The sequence below is a fragment of the Heterodontus francisci genome, unplaced genomic scaffold (assembly GCF_036365525.1).
Source record: "Heterodontus francisci isolate sHetFra1 unplaced genomic scaffold, sHetFra1.hap1 HAP1_SCAFFOLD_590, whole genome shotgun sequence".
Lineage (NCBI taxonomy): Eukaryota > Metazoa > Chordata > Chondrichthyes > Heterodontiformes > Heterodontidae > Heterodontus > Heterodontus francisci.
The window spans coordinates 379,592-399,355 of record NW_027142138.1 but is presented as its reverse complement, the minus strand read 5'-3'; the positions used below and the strand labels follow the sequence as shown (position 1 = coordinate 399,355).

The window sequence follows — 19,764 nt, the reverse complement described above, 5'->3', positions numbered from 1 at the left end:
TTCATTAGTTCTGTTTAGTACAACAAAGTTAACCTCTTTCTTTGTTAAACTCAAGAAAACCTTCCAGATTTGTTCAATTTATGATGATTGCATGCAAGTAATCAAATAACTACTGAATTGGCCAGTACATCTACTTTAATAAAAAGAAATAGACCTGTTGTGTTCAGACAGGGAGATGGAAAAAAGGGTAGCCCTTCGAGCCTCCTTACCTGACCGTAACAATGTACAGATGGATTGATAGATGGATAGATAGATAAATAGATAGATAGATAGATAGATAGATAGATAGATAGATAGATAGATAGATAGATAGATAGATAGATAGAAACAAAAACAAGAAATGCTGGATTCACTCAGCAGGTCTGGCAGCATCTGTGGAAAGAGAAGCAGAGTTAACGTTTCGGGTCAGTGACCCTTCTTCGGAACTGACAAATATTCGAAAAGTCACAGATTATAAACAAGTGAGGTGGGGGTTGGGCAAGAGATAACAAAGGAGAAGGTGCAGATTGGACCAGGCCACATAGCTGACCAAAAGGTCACGGATCAAAGGCAAACAATATGTTAATGGTGTGTTGAAAGACAAAGCATTAGTACATATTAGGTGTGAATATACTGAATATTGAACAGCAGCAAGTGCAAACCTGAAGAAAAACAACCTGAAAAAAACAGTGGGTAAGCAAACTGAACAAACTAAGATGAAATGAAATAAATGCAAAAAAAGATTGTAAAAAATGTAAAAAGGAATGTAAAAAAAAAAAGAAGGAAGAAAAAATAACTAAAAATGACTAAAAATGAAAGTAAAGTGGGGGGTTGTCATGCTCTGAAATTATTGAACTCAATGTTCAGTCCGGCAGTTCAGTTAACTGTTTCCACAGGTGCTGCCAGACCTGCTGAGTGAATCCAGCATTTCTTGTTTTTGTTTCAGATTTCCAGCATCCGCAGTATTTTGCTTTTATTTTAGATAGATAGATAGATAGATAGATAGATAGATAGATAGATAGATAGATAGATAGATAGATAGATAGATAGGTCGATAGAGAGACAGATATGGATAGATGAATAATAGATAGATAGGAAGAAATGATGAAAGGAAGAAAGAAAGCAAGGAAGCAAGAAAGAAAGAAAGAAAGAAAGAAAGAAAGAAAGAAAGAAAGAAAGAAAGAAAGAAAGAAAGAAAGAAAGAAAGAAAGAAAGAAAGAAAGAAAGAAAGAAAGAAAGAAAGAAAGAAAGAAAGAAAGAAAGAATCTTGGAGTGTGGAAGAAAGTGAAGATGGTGCCAATAGACGATAACATTACGTGGATAACCTAGAAAAACAGGCAGGCAAGTGAGATATGCAATTTAATAGACAGAAGAGTGAGGTGATGTATTTTGGCAGAAGGGTTAACAATAGGCAATATAGACTACATTGCACAGTTCTCAGCAGTGTACAGGGATAGAGGCAACTGGAGGTATTCCTGTGCATCTATATTTGAAGAGGACGGTGCATATTGTGACAATAGTTAGTAAAGCGTATGTGACCTTGTGCTTCATCAAAATGTGGCATTGAGTACAAAATCAGAGAAATTATGCTGACCCTGCATAAAACACTGGTTAGGTCCCCACTAAAGTATTGTGTCCAGTTGTGTTCGCCACACATTGAAAAGGATGTGCGGGTCTTTGTGTGTGTGCAGAGAAGATTTACCAGAATGGTTCCAAGGATCAGTGATTTTACTTACAAGGCTTGGGTGTAGAAGCTCGTGCTGTTCTCCTTGAAACAAAGGAGATTGAGGGGTGATTCGATCGAGGCACACAATATTATGGTAAGCCAGACACGGCAAAGCTGTTCCCATTACCTGATGGTACCAGGGCCAGGGGAGACTGATTTAAGGTTTCAGCAGAAGTTGCAAGGATGTCTTTTTTAATGCAGCGAGTGGTTGGAAACTGGAACTTGCTGTTTATGAGGGTGCTGGAAGTGGGGACAATACATGATTTCAAAAGGAATTTTAATGGATGCCTGATGGAAATATACTTACACAACAACGGGAATAAAGCAAAGAAATGGGACTGACCAGATTTCTCTGCAGAGAGCCTGAATGGATTGATGGCCGAATGGCTTATTGCTATGTCTTTATGACTCTATATTTTCGGGCAGTGAATTCCAGATCCCAGCTACTCGCTCTGGAAGAGAAATCTCCTCCTTTCACCTCTGGACCTCTGCCATTTACTTTCAATCTTTGCCTTCTTAATACCAAACTTTCTGGCAATGGTAACAGTTTTGCATTAACTTCTTTGTCAATACCCTTCATGACTTTGAAAATCTGTGTGTATGAAATCTTCCCTTACCTTTCCCTGCTCGAAAGAGAACAACCACAGCTTCTCTAATCTCTCCAACTAAATGAAGTTCCAGATCGCTGGAATCATTCTGGTAAACCAGTCTGCATCTTCACGAAGTTCTAGCAATTTCTGATGAAAAGGCATCGACCTCAAACGTTATCTTTGTTTCTCCCTCTACAAATGCTGCCAGACCTGCTGTGTATTTCTAACATTTTCTGTTTCTGTTTCTGATTTCCAGCATCCACAGTATTGTGCTTTTATCCTCGACATCCTTTCAAAATGTTAGTATTCAGAATTGGACACAATTCTCCAGTTTTGGGCTGACCAATGATGTATAAAAGATAAACATTTCTTCCTGACTTCCATTGCTCTATGTCTCGTTTTGTACAGCTAGGAAACTATGTGCATTTCTAGCAGACCTCTCAACTTGTCTGGCCACCTTCAAAGATGCATGTGCGTACAACCCAGGTCTCTCTGTTCCTGTACCCGCTTTGAAATGGTACCTTTTATTTTACATTGCCTTCCCTCATATTTCCTTCCAAAATATGTCTGCGTTCAGTTGCTTCTGCCAGGTGCCTGCCCATATCACCAGTCGCTCGCGATCCTCCTGAAGTCGGTTGGTATCCCCTCACAGTTTATTAACAGTTCCAAATATCATGCCAGTTGAAAACTTAAGAATTATCCACTGTGTACGCAAGTCCGTGGCATTAACATGCATTAAAAGAGCAGTTGATGCAATACTATCCCTGGCCAATACTCCCCGCCGATCTGAGAAGCAACAGTTCACTCATGCTATCTGTCGCTCATCGAATTTCCGAGCCATACTACCATTGGCCCTTTAATCCGATATGTTTCAATTTTGGTAACAAGACTATTGTCTGCTACTTCATCAAACGTCTTTTAATTCCAGTGCATCCCACTGACCGGCTCTCTCCCACTATCCGTGATTATTTGCCTCCTGAAAATATTTATCCAAATCCCCTTTGGAAGCTACTGGTTAATCTGTATCCACCACCGTGTTCGAATTGATAAGGGAGCACCAGTGGATGTGGTGTATTTGGACATTCACAAGGCTTTCGATAAGTTTCCACATTACAATGTGGAAACCTAAAGCACATGGGATTGGGGGTAACGTACTGACATGGATAGAGAACTGGTTGGCATTCAGAAAACAAAGAGTAGGAATAAATGAGTCTTTTTCCGAGTGGCAGGCAGTGACTACGAGGGTACCGTAAGGATCAGTGCGAAGACCCCAGTTATTCACAATATATATTAATGATATAGATGAGGGAATTAAATGTAATATAAAAGCAAAATACTGCGGATGCTGGAAATCTGAAACAAAAACAAGAAATGCTGGAATCACTCAGCAGGTCTGGCAGCATCTGTGGAAAGAGAAGCAGAGTAAACGTTTCGGGTCAGTGACTCTTCTTCGGAATGTAATATATCCAAGTTTGCTGACGACACAAAGCTGGGTGGGAGTGTAAGCTGTGAGTAGGATGCAGAGAAGTGCAAGTGTGATTTGGACAGGTTGAGTGAGTGGGGAAATACATGGCAGATGCAGTATCATGTGGAGAAATGTGAGGTTATCTACTTTGGTGACGAAAACAGAGGCAGAACTGTAACAGATTGGGAAAGGGGGAGGTATAGCGTGACATGAGTGTCCTTATGCACCAGTCGCTGAATGTAAGTATGCAGGTGCAACAGGCAGTTCAGAAGGCAAATGGTATGTTGGCCTTCATAGCGAGAGGATTCCATACAGAAACAAGGGTGTTTTGCTGCAATTATACAAGTCTTGCTGTGACAACATCTGGAGTATTGTTTCCTTTTCGAGGAAGGATGTTCGTGCTATGGAGGGAATGCAGCGAAGGTTCACCAGAATGATTCCTGGGATGGCAGGACTGACATATGAAGAGAGGTTGGGTCGATTATGCTTGTATTCGTTAGAGTTTGGAAGAATGAGAAGGGATGTCATTGAAACACTAAAAATTCTGACAGGAGTGGATAGACTAGATGCAGGAAGGATGTTCTCAATTGTCGGTGAGTGCTAGACCAGGGTTCACAGTCGAAGGATAAGGGGTAAGCCATTTAGGACTGAGCTGAGGAGGGATTTCTTCGCCCAGAGAGTGGTGAACCTGTGTAATTCTCAACCACAGAAAACAGTTGAAGGCAAATCATTAAATATATTCAAGAAAGTGTTAGTTCTAGTTATTACGGCTAAATGGATCAAGGGATATGGGAAGAAAGCGGGAACAGGGTCCCGAGTTTGGATGAACAGCCATGATCGTATTGAATGGCGGTGCTGGCTCGAAGGGCCGAATGACCTATTCCTGCTCCTATTTTTCTATGTTTCTATATTAACATCAGGCAGCGCTTTCTAAATCCTAACCACTCGTTGCATAAGTAGATTTCTCTCATGTCCCATCTGGGGTTAGAAAGTGTAGATGTACAAAATGACCTGGGTGTCCTCATCTTTCCATCACTTAAAGCTAATATGCAGGTGCAGCAAGAAATTAGGAAGTCTGATGGTATTTTAACCTTTATCACAAGAGGAGTTCAGTACAGGAATATCAAAGTCTTGCTTCAGTTGCATAGAACCTTTGTTTGACCGCACCTGGAGTACTTTGTGCAGTTTTGGTCCCCTTACCTTAGGAAAGGTATTATTGCCACAGACAGAGTGCAACGAAAGTTCACCAGACTTGTTCCGGGGATGGCGGGACTGTCCTGTGAAGAGGGTTTGGAGAAACTGGGCCTGTATTACCTAGAGTTTCGAAGAATGGGAGGTGATCTCATTGAAACTTACGAAGTACTTGAAGGGATAGACAGGTAGATGCAGCTATGATGTTTCCCCTGGTTGGGGATTGTCGAACGAGGGGGAAGAATTTCAAAATAAGGGGCCACGTAGGACAGAGATGAGGAGAAATATCTTCACTGAGAGGGTTGTGAATCTTTGGAATTCTCGACGCCAGAGGGCTGTGGAAGCTCAGTCATTGAGTATCTTCAAAGCAGAGATTCATAGCCATCTAAAGCAATGACATAAAGGAATATGATGATAGTGTGCGCAAAAGGCATTGAAGTGGATGATCCGCCATGATCACATTGAATGGTAGAGCAGGCACGATGAGTGGAATGGCCTATTCCTGCTCCTTTGTCCTTATTTTTCGTTTTCCATTCACCTTACATCTATGTCTTCTGGTGATCGACTCTTCAGACATTGTAAGCCGTTCCTCTTACTCTAATCAATCTAACCCCTTCATAATGTGAAACACCTCTACCAAATCTGCTCTTAAACGTCTCTACTCAAAGGAGAACAATCTCAACTTCTCCAGTCTAATCACATAACTGTAACCATGATCCCAAGAATTGTGCTGGTCAAACTCTTGGTCCGCAGCATTGGACGCAATACTTCAGGCAGCCTGGGGCGAAAGTATGTATACTTGTATTTAGGGTTAGCATAACATCCTGGCTTATGTACTCGATGCTTCTATCTATAAAATCGATGTTACTATCTGCTTTATTAACTGCTTTCTTATCAAGTCCTGCCACCTTCAATGAGTTGCGTACAAACACCCTAAGGGCTCTCTGCTCGTCAACGTTATTTAAAGTTGAATAATTTAGTTTGTTTTGTCTCTCCTCTTTCACCCCTACCAAAATGTACTTCCTCCCACATCAGTCATACCAATTAAACATTGGGAAGACTGAAGCCATTGTTTTCGGTCCCCAATTCAAAATCCCTTCCCTGGCGACATATTTCATCCCTCTGCCTGGCACTGCCTGATATTATACATACTTATCACAACCCTGGTGCAATATGAGACCTCGAGATGAACTTCTGATCACATAATCACGCCAGCACGAAGAGCGCCTATTTAACCTTCCATAGTGTCAACTGACGTCCTCCCTGTCAAAGCCACCTGCTCCCAAAAGCATCATTCGTGTCTTTGTTCCTTGCAAACTTAACTATTCCCATACACTCCAGGCTGGAGTCGAACATTCTACACTCTATACAATTGAGATGATTAAGAACTCTGCTGCTCGTGTCCTAACTCCATCAAGTTCTATTCCCCATGACTGCTATGCTCATTGGTCTGCATTGGTTCCCATTCAAGCGGCCTCTTGATACTAAAATTCACATCCTTCATTTCAAATCCCTCCATGGCCTTGCCCATCCCTATCGCCGTAATATCCTCCATCTTGCAACTCTGTGAGATAATTGCACACTTTAACATCACTGATTTCAATTGATCCACCATTATTGACCGTGCCTTCGGTTGCCAAAGCCCTAACTTCAGGATTTCCCTCCCTCCACCCCTCCATCTTTATACCTAGCTTTCCTCCTTAAAACAACTCTTTGACCTAGCTTTTATCCATCTGATCCGATCTCTCCTTCTGTGGATTGCTGTCATATTTTGTTTTATAAAGCTCTCATGGGGCGCCTTGGGACCTTTTTTGACCTTAAAGCCGCTGTACAACTACAAGTTGTGGTTGTTGTTGCTTTCCCACCGATTCCAACAACCTGCATTTGTCCTCTTGAAGGTCATTACTATTTTCCTCACTCTTCACTATATTTACAATCTGCTTGTCTTACTCACAGTTCCACATTATGTCCTTTACCCCGACACCCAATTCATTAATGTATATCAGAAACAGCTGCAAGCCTAGTACGGAATCCTGGAGAACACTAAGGACATCCCTGCAGTCCGAAAAAAAATCACCACAATGGCGATTAAAGGCACCCTTACGTCTGTTACCAGCCCCATCAATATATACAGGGCTTCTGGTTTATTACAAATCTGCTATTACACAAGTATAATTTAATTATTTTATTTTATTTACTTCTCAATCAGCATCGGAATGTAGCTGACATCTCCGTTTTTTGTTTTATTTTTCCTCTATTTCCATGTCCAATCATAATTATTTAATTAAAGCCCTGTCTCCATCTGGAAGCCTTGTCACAGTTATAATCATTAGATCTTTCACTGAATGTGGTTACAAATGTACAACTGCCACCTGAACTCCTTTCAACTGCTGTTCTGTTCTACCAATGGGATGTATATTTTCCCTGATAATCCCCCTTGTTTACAGGTAACTTAGTGACGGCCGTGATTATTTGTTCCATTGACTTTTTAATGTCTTCATTTCCAATCATTGTTTGAACATAATTTATTGCCATGCTACCTGTCACAGGTGAGAACATATTGTAGTCCATCAAGCATTAAATTCTTGTACAAGACCCAAGTACTGTGGGAGCTTCAAATATGAAAATGCTGAAAATATTCAGACAGGCCAAGGGAGAGAAAAAAGCACGGCGGGAGCGGAGGATTAAATCGTACTCCAAAAGGGACAGAGTCGGAGGCTGGAGACAGACCGAGAGAGAGAGAGAGAGAGAGAGAGCACAATAGGGGCGGAGATTTAAAAAGGGCAGCAAAAGGGATAGAGTGGAAAGCTGGAGACAGGCCGAGAGAGAGAAAAAGAGAGTGAGCACAGCAGGAGCGGAGCTTAAAAAAGCACACCAAAAGGGAAAGAATCCGAGGCCGGAGACAGAGAGACTAAAACAGGAGTCGGGGTAAAATTGAAAAGTGACATCAGACTGAGGTCACAATCAACAGAGCGAGCAGGGACACAGAGTATTGAATAGTCACATGTTGAGTGCACAGTTAAGCTTTTAATTTTAATATAATTAAGATCAAATATATTGTAAGACCTGATCGATATATTAGGATATAAACTAAAAACTAAAGCGAATTTTAGCATTTACAATACGCAGTGAGAAAGTGCATTAGTTCAAATTAGGACAACATAATGCATAAGCTGCATTTAGCATGATTAGGGTTTATCAGAATTTATAAGGTTTACTGATAGTAAGGTTTGTTAATATTAGCGAAGCTTTATTATCATTTTAGGTTTATTAGATTCACAGTGCGCAGATTGCAAACTGAGTGTTAAGATGCGAGTTTGGTGAGTGGTGCATTCCGTGAAGTGGGCACAATTTTACTTTATTTCTACTTTTAACCCTTCAGTATTTGTTTCTTACTTCAGTGCAGTGGATGGAGCTGTTTTGTGAGTACCCGGCAAGCTATTCTACTCATAATAAAGTTAAGGTATGGCAGATCTGCTCTGCCGAGTGGAATGTACAGCCTGTGGCATGTGGGAAATCATGGACGCACCACTTGTCCCAGACAAACTCATATGCAGAAAGTGGTCACCGGCTGCAGAAGATTGAGCTCTGGGTTTTGGAACTCGAGCAGTGACTGGAGTCACTGCTGTGCATCTGCATGGTGGAGCATTAGGTGGATTGCACGTTTAGGGAGATGGGCACACCACAGATTAGGAGAATGCAGGCAGATTGGGAATGGATTACCACCAGACAGTCTAAGAGAACCAGGTAGGTAGTGCAGGAGCCCCCTGATAAGATCGCACTCGCTAATCTGTTTTCCATTTTGGATACTGGTGAGGGTGAAGGTTCCTCAGAGAAGTGCAGTCAAAGCCAGGTTTGTGGCGCTACAGGTGCCTCAGCTGCATAGCAGGGGAGGAAAAGTAGATGAAGAGCCGTAATGATAGGGGATGCATTAGTTAGAGGAATAGACAGGCGTTTCTGCGACATTAAACGTGACTCTAGGAGGGTGTGTTGCCTCCCTGGTGCCAGGGTCAAGGATGTCACTGAGAGGCTGCAGGACATTCTTCTGGGGGAGGGTCAGAGGTCGTGGTCTACATTGGTACCAATGACATAGGTAAGAAGGGTGATGAGGTCCTGAACGCAGCTTTTAGGGAGCTAGGAAGGAGAGTGGAAAGCAGATCTTCAAAATCAGTAATCTGTGGATTACTCACAGTTCCACGTGTGAGTGAGCATAGGAATAAGAGAATTGAGCGATTGAACACGCGGCTGGAGCAATGGTGTAGGAGAGAGGACATCAGATTTGTAAGACATTGTGACCAGTTCTGGGGCAGGTGGGACTTGTACAAGATGGGCGGGTTGCATCTTAGCAAGACTGGGACAAATATCCTGACAGGGAGCTTTGCGAGTGCTGTTGGGTAGGGTTAAAACTTAATTGCTAGGTGATAGGATCCTGAGAGGGAACTCAGATTGGAAGGCAGCAAAGCTGATAACTTGCCAGGGTTATGGGGAAAAGGAACAAATGCTAGAGAGGAATACAAAAGGGGAACAGCATACTTGGGGAGACAGATAGCACGAGAGTTAGGAATAGTACGTTAGTAAGTGGGGTCAGAGTAAGTGGTAAATGTAATAAAGTATGAATCAGGCTAATGTGCATTTTTGTGAATGCATGGAGTGTGGTTAATAAGACTGGTGAGGTATAGGTGCAGATATCCTTGTGCAAATATGATGGTGTGGCTAAAACGGAAACCTGGCTCAAAGAAGTGCATGACTGAGTGTTAAATATACGAGCATACAAATGAGGAGTCGGTGTAGGCCATTCGGCCCATTGTCCCTACTCCTCCATTCATTAAGTTCATGGCTGAACTGATTACTCCACATGTCCACCTCCCTCTGATAACCTTCCACCCCTTTGCTTATCAAGAATCTATCTACCTCTCACTTCAAAATAGTCAATGACTATTCTTGAACCACCTTTTGAGGAAGAGAAGTCCAAAGACCCACGACCCTCTGCGAGAAAAAATTTCTCCTCATCTCTGTCTGAAATGGACAACAACTTATTTAGAAAGAGTGAACCCTAGTTCTAGATTCTCCACGTGGAAAACATCCTTTCCACATCCACCCTGTTAAGACCCCTCAGGTTCTTATGTGTTTCAATCAAGTCGCATCTTACTCTTCTAAATTCCAAGAGATACAAACCTGGCCTGTCAAGTCTTTCCTCGCATGACAGCCCACAGATTCCAGGAATTAGTCTCGTAAATCTTATCTGTACTGCCTCGAACGCATTTACATCCTTCCTTAAATAAGGAGACCAGCACTGTACACAGTACTCCAGATGTGGTCTCACCAATGCCCTTTGTAGCTGAAGCAAAACCACCCGACTTGTGTATTCAATTCCCCTCGGAATAAACGGTAGGCTGTGTTTGCTGACAACGCAGTCACCAGGTGGCACAATACTTGCACTTGCGCAAATGCAGGCTCTTCAACTGCAACATCAGTGTCTGCGACGTTCAGGCAGCTGCCAGGCCTAAAGATGGCGCTCCTTCCAGGTGAAGCAGCGAATTACAGGTACTTCATTAAATTTAGTATACTGTATTCGCTGCTCACGATGTGGTCTCCAGTAGATTGTGGAGACCAAACGGAGATTGGCTGACCGCTTTGCAGAACACTTCTGCTCAGTCCGTAAGCACGACCCCAAGCTTCCAGTTGCTTGCCATTTCAACACCATCTCCCCCGCCCCACCCCCACCCCCACCCCCACTACCCACCCCCCACTCTCATGCTCACATCTCTGTCCTGGGATTGCTGCAGTGTTCCAGCGAACATCAATGCCAGCTCGGGGAACAGCTTCTCATTTACCAATTAGGCCTGCTACGGCCTGCCGGACTGAACATTGAGTTCAATAATTTCAGAGCATGAGCCTATTACAGTTGAGTTATTATTTTTCCTTTTGTCTTTTTTTATTTAGTGATTTTATTTCGGATTTTTTAGGGTGTTTAGTTTGTTTCTACTGTGCCTACCACCGTTTATGTTGTCTGTTAATGTTTGTGGTTGGAGTTCTTTGTGCTTTATAGTCTATTCTCAAACTATGTGTACTAATTCTTTGCCTTTCAGCCCACCATTGACATATTGTTTGCCTTTGCCCCATGAGCTTCTGGTCAGTTATTCTGTGACCGTGTCCTATCAACACCTTTTATTTTTTTATCTCTTGCCACTCTCCCCGCTTTTCTTGTCCAAAATCTTTTACATTTCTAATATTTGTCAGTTCTGATGAAGGGTCACTGACCTGAAACGCTCCCCCTCCTTCTCTCTCCACAGATGCTGCCAGACCTACGGAGGATTTCCAGCATTTTTTGTTTTTATATTAGATTTCCAGCATCTGCAGTATTTTGCTTTTATTGAAGATGGCGCTGTTCAATTTGTCACAGGAAATTCTTATTGCTATATCGTTCCAGCAAACTAACCTTACATTAGGTTGCATGGACGCCCAGTAACATGTTACTACGTATTTATATGATACAAACGGTAATCTTCAGATCCATTTAATATTCCAGCAATTCTATGAAATACAAAAGTAATTTTATGACTGCATTTCTCTTGGAAGACAATGAATTGGCACCTCAATAGTTGGAAAAGGAAATCGGGCAGAGTATGAAATGTGCTGCCAATTCGTTATAATGATTCGATTAGATGCGTGTGAATGACTGACTTCACCCGAACGCAGCTACTAGCTCCCGCCCCACTGGCCGCTCTTACCACTCGGCGAATCGCTTTCTGCCCCCACAGCCGCTTCCCCCCTCAGCCGCTCACTCCAGGCCCCACCGGTTCCCTCCTGTTGGCCAGTCGCTCCCACGTTTGATTGTCTCCGCATGCGGCTCGAAGAAACAAGAGGTGACGTGGCACGTTGCAGCGAGTGGCTCAGAAGAGGGAAGCGGTCAGGCCTGGACGGGGGGCTTGGAGGGCAGCTGGGTGCGAGTGGCTGGAGACCGGGTGCTGAGGAGAGAACAATCGGGCAGGGGAGCAGCGAAGTCTGGAGCGAGCAGCTGAGGTGACGAAGCATCGAGGCGTGGAGCTCGGGGGAAAAGGTCCAGCCTCAAAGTCTCCCATTGTGCCGCTCGTTCCAGCCCAGTCGGGGGCTGGATGCCCGATGATGCTGCATCGTGCAGGTAGGAAGATGGGCCAGGTGTGGATTAGCGATGACATTTGCGCTGCGCGGTTAAGTCTTCCACGCCCACTTAGTCCTGCCAAGATGCTATGCGCATGTGCGAAACTTGGCGCGCTCTTATGACGTCAGCGAGCCGCTGCGTTGTCAGGAATTACTTTGTAAAGGACAGCTTTCCTAATTACTGCTATACCTACGCACTAACTTTTTTGTGATTCATCCACCAGGAGCACAGATCCCTTTGCAGCTCAGAGCTCTGCAATCTCTCACCATTTAGATAATATGCTTTTTATATTCTTCCTGCCAAAATGGGTTATTTCCCACATTCCCACATTATGCTCCATTTTCCAGGTCTTTGCCCACTCACTTACCCTATCTATATCCGCACATAAGTTACTTTCTAACCTATATTTGTGTCATCAGCAAATTTAGCAACCATACCTTTTGTCCCTTCATCTACGTCATTTATATACATTGTCAAAGTTGAGACCCCAGCATAGATCCCTGTGGCACACCACTCGTTATCCTTTGCCAACCCAAAAAATTCCCATTTGTGCCTAATCTCTGTTTCTTGTTAGCTAGCCAATCTTCTCTCCATACCAAAACGTTATTCCCTACTCCATGAGTTTTACTTTCTGCAATAACCTCTGTTGCGGCACCTTATCAAATGACATCTGGAAAACAAAGTACAATACATCCACCGGTTCCCCTTCACCAACCACACAGGTAACTCATACGAACATTCGAATTAGGAAGAGGGATAGGCGAATCGACCCCTCGAGTCTGCTCCGACATTCAATAAGTTCATGGCTAAACTGATTACTCCACATTCCCAACTACCCCCAATAACCCCCCACCCCCTTATTTATCAAGAATCCAACTACCTCTGCCTTAAAATATTTAAAGACTCTGCTTCCACCGCCTTTTGAGGAAAATAATTCCAAAGACTCACGACTCTCTCAGAGAAAAATATTCTACTCATCACTGTGGGGCGGCACAGTGGCACAGTGGTTAGCACCGTAGCGTCACAGCTCCAGGGACCCGGGTTCGATTCTGGGTACTGCCTGCGCGGAGTTTGCAAGTTCTCCCTGTGTCTGCGTGGGTTTCCTCCGGGTGCTCCGGTTTCCTCCCACGCGCCAAAGACTTGCAGGTTGATAGGTTAATTGGCCATTGCAAATTGCCCCTAGTTATAGGTAGGTGGTAGGGAAATATATAGGGACAGGTGGGGATGTGGTTGGAATATGGGATTAGTGTACGATTAGTATAAATAGGTGCTTGATGGTCGGCACAGACTCGGTGGGCCGAAGGGCCTGTTTCAGTGCTGTATCTCTAAACTAAAACTAAACTCTGTCTTGTATTTGCGACAGTGACCCCTCGTTCGAGATTCTCCCACAAGGGGAAACATCCTTTACACATCCACACTGTCAAGACCCCTCAGGATCCTATATGTGTTAATCAAGTTGCCTTTTACTATTCTAAATTGCAAAATGATACATGCCTCGCCTGTCCAATCTTTCCTTCTGAGGCAGCCCATTCATTCCAGGTATTAGTCTAGTGAACCTTTTCCATACTGCCTCTAACGCATTTACATCCTTCCTTAAATAAGAAAACCAGAAGTGTACTAAAGATGTGGGATCACCAATGCCTCCCTCAAAGAACACCAATAAATTGGTTAAACGTGATTTACTTTCATAAAACCATGTTGACACTGCCTTATTACTTTGATTGTTTCTAAATTCCCTGCTGTTACGTCTTTAATAATAATTTCCAACATTTGTGCTGAGACAGATGTCAAGCTAACTGGCCTGCAATTTCCTCCTTTCTGTTTCTCTCCCTTTTTGAATAAAAGAGTTGCATTCGCTATTTTCCAATCTAGTGGTGCCTTCCCGAATCTAGGGCATGTTGGAAAATTGAAACTAACGCATCAACTATCTTAGTAGCCACTTCTTTTAACATCCTAGGATGAAATCCATCAGGACACGGTTCTTGTCAGCCCGCAGCTCCAACAATTTGTTCAGTTCCACTTCCTTGGTGATTATAATTTTCTTGAGTTCCTCCCTCCCTTCCATTTCCTGACTGACAGTTACTTGTGATGTTACTTGTATCCTCAATAGTGCAGACTGTTGTAAAATATCTGTTCAATTCATTTGCCATCTCCTTATTATCCATTATTAATTCCTCAGACTCACTTTCTATAGAACCAACTTTATTCACTCTTCTTTTTTTAAGTATTTATAGAAACTCTTACTCTCCGTCTTTGTATTTCTAGCTATCTTTCCCTCGTACTCTAATTTTACCTTCCTTATCAATCTTTCAAGTCATTCTTTGCCTTTTTTAATATTACGTCCAATCTTCTGACCAACCTCCTTCTTTATGCAATTGTAGGCGTTTTCTTTAAGGTTAATACCACCATTAACTGTTTAAGTTAATGACGGATGGTGGGTCCCACTCTTGGAATTCTTCCTTATGTTTAAATATTCCTGGATACAAGATGTTCAGTAAAGATAGAAAATGAAAAAGGGGATAGGGTGGCAGTATTGATTAAGGGAAGCATTATGGAGCTGGAGAAAAAGGACGTCCCAGAGGGGTCGAGGACAGAATCCATTTGGCTGGAGCTAAGGAACAAAAAAGGTGCAGTTACATTTCTCGGTGTTGTCTTTAGGCCACCAGCTAGTGGAAAGGACTTGGAGGAAGACATGCTCAAGGAAATTACAGAGACGGCATGAATTATAGTGTAGCTTTAATGGGGGTATTTAAATATCCAAACATAGACTGGGATAATAGTACTGCAAATGGAAGTCAAGGTCAAGAATTCCTAGAGTGTGTTTGGGAAAGTTTTCTGCACCAGTGTGTTGCTAGTCCAACAAGAAAGGAGGGACTGCTAGTTCTGGTTCTTGGGAATGATGTGGGCCAAGTGCATCAATGATCAGTAGGGGAGCATGTAGGGGATAGTGATCATTGCATCAGAAGGTTTCGGGTAACTATGGAAATGGAGAAAGAACGATCCAGGGTAGGAATAATTAACTGGGTGAAGGCCAAGTCTAATGGGGTACGAATGTAGCTGGGCGAAAAAATTGGAGTCGAAAGCTGGCAGGAAAATTGGTAGATGTATAATGGGCTACCTTCAAAGAAGACTTAGTTCGGGCACGGTCAAAGTATATTCCCTTGAATGGGAAAAAGTATAGCCAGAGCTCCCTGGAAGACCAAAGAGGTAGAGATTAAGATAAAGAAGAAAAAGTGTGTTATGACAGATGCCATGGAGAAAATAATATTGAAAACCAGCCTGAATATAAAAGTTCCAGAGGGGAAGTCAAAAAGCAAATAAAAGAAGCAAAGAGAGAGCATGAAAAGAGACTGGCAGCTAGCATAAAGAGAAATTCCATACCTTTTTACAGAATACAAATAGTAAAGGGGTACTAAAAAGAGGACTGGGCCGATTACAGACCAGAAAGGGGATTTACACATGGATGAAGAGGGCTGAGATATTAAATTAATACTTTGCACCCGTCTTTACCAAGGAAGAAAATGCAGCAATGTTGAAAGAGGAGGTAAGTCAGACACTAGAGGGATTTAAATTTGATTAGAGGAATTATTAGTTAGGCTGCATGAACTAATTGTGGATAAAGAATCAGGGCCGGATGAGATGCATCCAAGGATACTGAGGGAAGTGAGGGTAGAAATCGCAGAGGCACAGGCCATAATGTTTCAGTCTTCCTTAGACTCAGGGGTTATGCCAAAGGACTGAAAAATTGAAAAAGTTGCACCCTTGTACAAAGAAGGATGTAAAGATAAGCATGTCAATTACAGGTCAGACAGTTTAACTTGGGTGGTGGGAAAACTTATAGAAAAAATAATTCGGGACAAAATCAATACTCACGTGGACAAATGCGACTTAGTTAAGGAAGCCTGCATGGATTTCCTAAGGGAAAATCATGCTTAGCTAACTTGCTGGAGTTTTTGAGGGTTTAGCAGAGAGGGTTGTTGAGGGCAATGCTGTTGAGGTGGTGTACATGGACTTTCAAAAGGCGTTTGATACAGTGCCACACAACAAACGTGTGAGCAAAGTTGTAGCTCGTCGAATAAAAGGGACGGTATCAACATGGATACGAAATTGGCTTCGTAACAGGAAACAAAGAATAGTGGTTAATGGATGTTTTACAGGCTGGAGGAAGGTTTGTAGTCAATTACCCCAGGGATCAGTGTTGGGACGCTTGATTTTCTTGATATCTATTAATGACGTAGATCTTGGTGAACAGGGCACAATTTCAAATATTGCTGATGATACGAAACATGGAAGCATTGTGAACTGTGAGGAGTATATTGTAGAGCTTCAATAGGACAAAGACAAATTGGTGGAATGGGCACTTAGGTGGCATATGGACTTGAATGCAGAGAAATCTGAGGTGATTTGTTTGGTCATGAAGAACATGGAGAGACAATATACAATAAAGGGCACAATTCTAGAGAGGGTGCAGGGGCAGAAGGACCTTGGTGTATATGTCCATAATTCATTGAAGGTGGCAGAAGTGGTTGAGAAAGCAGTTAATAAAGCATACAGTATATGAAACTTGTATAAGGCACTAGTTCAGCCTCAGCTGGAGTATTGTGTCAAACATTGGTCGGCACACTTGAGGAAAGGCGTGAGGACGTTGGAAAGATTCATGAGAATGGTTTCAGGAATGAGGAATTTCAGTTCTGAAAATAGATTGGAGAAGTTAGTACTATGCTCCTTGGAGAAGAGAAGTCTGAGAGGTGATTTGATGGAGGTATTCAAAATCATGATGGTTCTGGACAAGGTATATAGAGAGATACTGTTCCCACTCATGAAAGGATCGAGAACGAGGGCACAGATTTAAATTATTTGGAAAGAGAAGCAAAAGTGACATGAGGAAAATCTTTTTCATGCAGTGAGTGGTTAAGGTCTGGAATGTGCTGTCTGAGAACGTGGTGAAGGCAGGTTCACTTGAAGCATTCAAAAGGGAATAAGACAGTTAATTAAAAAAAATAAGAATGTGCATGGTTATGGGGAGAAGGCAGGGGAATGGGACTGAGGGAATTTCTCTTTCAGAGAACCAGTACAGAAACGATGGGGCAAATGGCCTCCTTCAGCTCTGCAAAAACTCTGTGATTCTGGCAGCATCTGTGGATGAAAAAACAGAATTAATGTTTCAAGATGGTAATATTTATGAGATTTGGGAGTATTTAAATATAAAACAGTTTTATAAGCCAGTCAGGGAAAGAAGGGAGGATGGGATTATGATCAAAATTGAGTTCAATAATTTCTCTTTCATTCTTTCATCAATTGATCTCTTCTGCCTTCTACCATATCAGAGAACTTCCGTTTCTTCTTTCATGTACAATCATTTCAATACATTACTGGAGACTGTAGCACGTTTTTAAATTTCAAAACGTAATAAGTGAAACTGATAACTGTCTTCCCAGGTTGATATGTATTTTCCTTGTGTATTACCCTTCCTTACAGTTAACTTAGTAACGATTGTGATCCTGTCTCGAGGAAAGTGTGGTCTCTCCAAATGTGTCACTCACTACCTGATGGCCATGGCAGCGGCAGATCTACTGGTCATTATATTCGACCTGATATTGAGGCACATTCCAATTGTCTATAACAAACAATTTATTTTCTTGGAGTCCATCCGTGGGTGTAATATCCATGCTGTCCTGCTCTTTGCAACCACAGATTGTTCTGTCTGGTTCACCGTCACTTTCACCTTTGATCGATTTGTGGCCATTTGTCGCCAGAATCTGAGAATTGAATATTGCACCGAGAAAACGGCGATTGTGGTCCTGGGAACAGTGACTGTGCTGAGTTGTTTAAAGAACATTTTCTGGTATTTCATGTTAACAGATCACTATCGGTTAGCGAACACGCCCTGGTTTTGTTTTGTAACAGTTGATGTTTGGTTCTCTCCAGCCTGGACAACGATTGAGTTCCTTCATCACATTCTAAACCCTTGTGTCCCATTTTTTCTGATTCTGCTGTTCAACGCATTCACCGTTAGCCACATTTTAGTGAGCAGCAAAGTACGCAGGAGACTCCGAGGTCACAGCAGAGCGGAGAGTCCCAGAGACCCAGAGATGCAGAGCCGAAGGAAATCCATTATTCTGCTCGTAGTTATCTCGGGGAATTTCATACTGTTATGGGCAATGTTAATGCTCTATTATATATGGGCCAGAATGTGGGGTTTGGGGTATCAGTCTGTATGGTTACCTGATTTTGTGGAAGAAATGGGTTTCATGCTGCAGCTTCTGAGTTGTTGCACACACACTTGTATTTATGCCGTGACACAGGCGAAGTTCCGAGAGCAGTTCAAGAATGTTGTGAAATATCCCTTTACTCGAATTGTTAAATTAATTAAATGATCAGAAAAATTGTAGACTAACCAGCATCAGAACTGAAACCAGCCTAATTTCAACAAACTCTCCCCGAAGGTGTCAATCATATAGATCCTTCCTGGTGTCGAGTCAAACTTCATAATAACTGTCCCTGTGTAATATAACCAGTATTCACTGATGTAATTTCAGATTTGCAGCATCCCAGTATTTTGCTTCTGTAATCTAGATCTCTGCCATGCAGAGCAGTAGGGTCTGTCACTATGGCAACACAGTGATATTGGGGCCTGTCTTGTAGTTGACAAAGTGGAATGCAAGCCCGGCCAAGTAGCTAACAACGCACGTTTGTGGGCGAGCTGAGGGAACAGGGCTTCACACAATTTTGATACATTTTTGGAGCCGCTTCCAGATCTCCATGGTGATGGCAGGAAGAGATTAATTGGATGGGGCCTACTCTCATTAACGACACCATGATTTGATGAGGGCACAGCCTGGACGCCATGGTGATGACACAATAGACAGGAGGCGGGGCATATCGGCTGCAAGCTCCTCACCACTCTCAACTCACGGAGAGCTGAGAGAGTGCAGGAGGGAAAAGTAACACAGGCAGCCCCATCAACAACAAGGATAAACAAAAGAAAACAACAAGAACAGCAGATAATAGAAGGAAAGAAAATGGTGAGAAGCTTCAGCCTCAATCTAAACTATATAGAAAGAGGAAGGGAGAGAGGCTGGAGGACGCGTTTCTGGCGTGTGTTCAGGATGGATTTCTAGAGCATTATGTTGAGGTGCTGACGAGAGAACATGCTATTTTAGATCTAATATTATGCAATGAGAATGGGCTAATTAATAATCATGTTGTAAAATAAGTTTTAGGGATGAGTGACCATAATACAATAGAATTTCACATGATGTTGCAAAGTGGGATAGTTCAATCTGAAGCCAAGGTGTTCAGTTTAAACAAAGTAAATTATAAAGGTATGAGGGGCGAATTGGCTGAACTGGATTGGGAAAATGTATTAAAAAGTATGGCAGTACATATGCAATGGAAAGTCTTGAAATCAATGTTACATAGTTTACAGCAACTATACATTCCTTCAAAGCACAAGAACCCCAAAAATAAAGGCAGTGAACCGTGGATAACAAAGGAGGTTAAGAATTGTATAGGATTTTTAAAAATGCCTTTAAAATTGCCAGGAACGGCAACAAACCTGAGGATTGGGAGGATTTTAGAATCCAGAAAAGGAGGACTAAGAAACTGATAAAGACAGGAGAATAGAATATGTATGTGAGCGAACAAAAATAAAAACATAAAAACGGGCGTT

General features: G+C 42.4%; 1 protein-coding gene across 1 annotated transcript in view; it reads left to right on the top strand.

Annotated features, from left to right (window-relative positions):
• The window catches only part of LOC137366672 (probable G-protein coupled receptor 139), a gene marked incomplete at its 5' end in the record, with an annotated part of 28,738 nt that extends 10,269 nt beyond the window's left edge, over positions 1 to 18,469 (top strand). Inside the window, one exon of the mRNA XM_068028351.1 lies at positions 17,571 to 18,469. Within this exon, the coding sequence (XP_067884452.1) occupies positions 17,571 to 18,469 (899 nt within the window). The remainder of the gene's footprint in view (positions 1 to 17,570) is intronic.
• Positions 18,470 to 19,764: the final 1,295 nt, after the last annotated feature.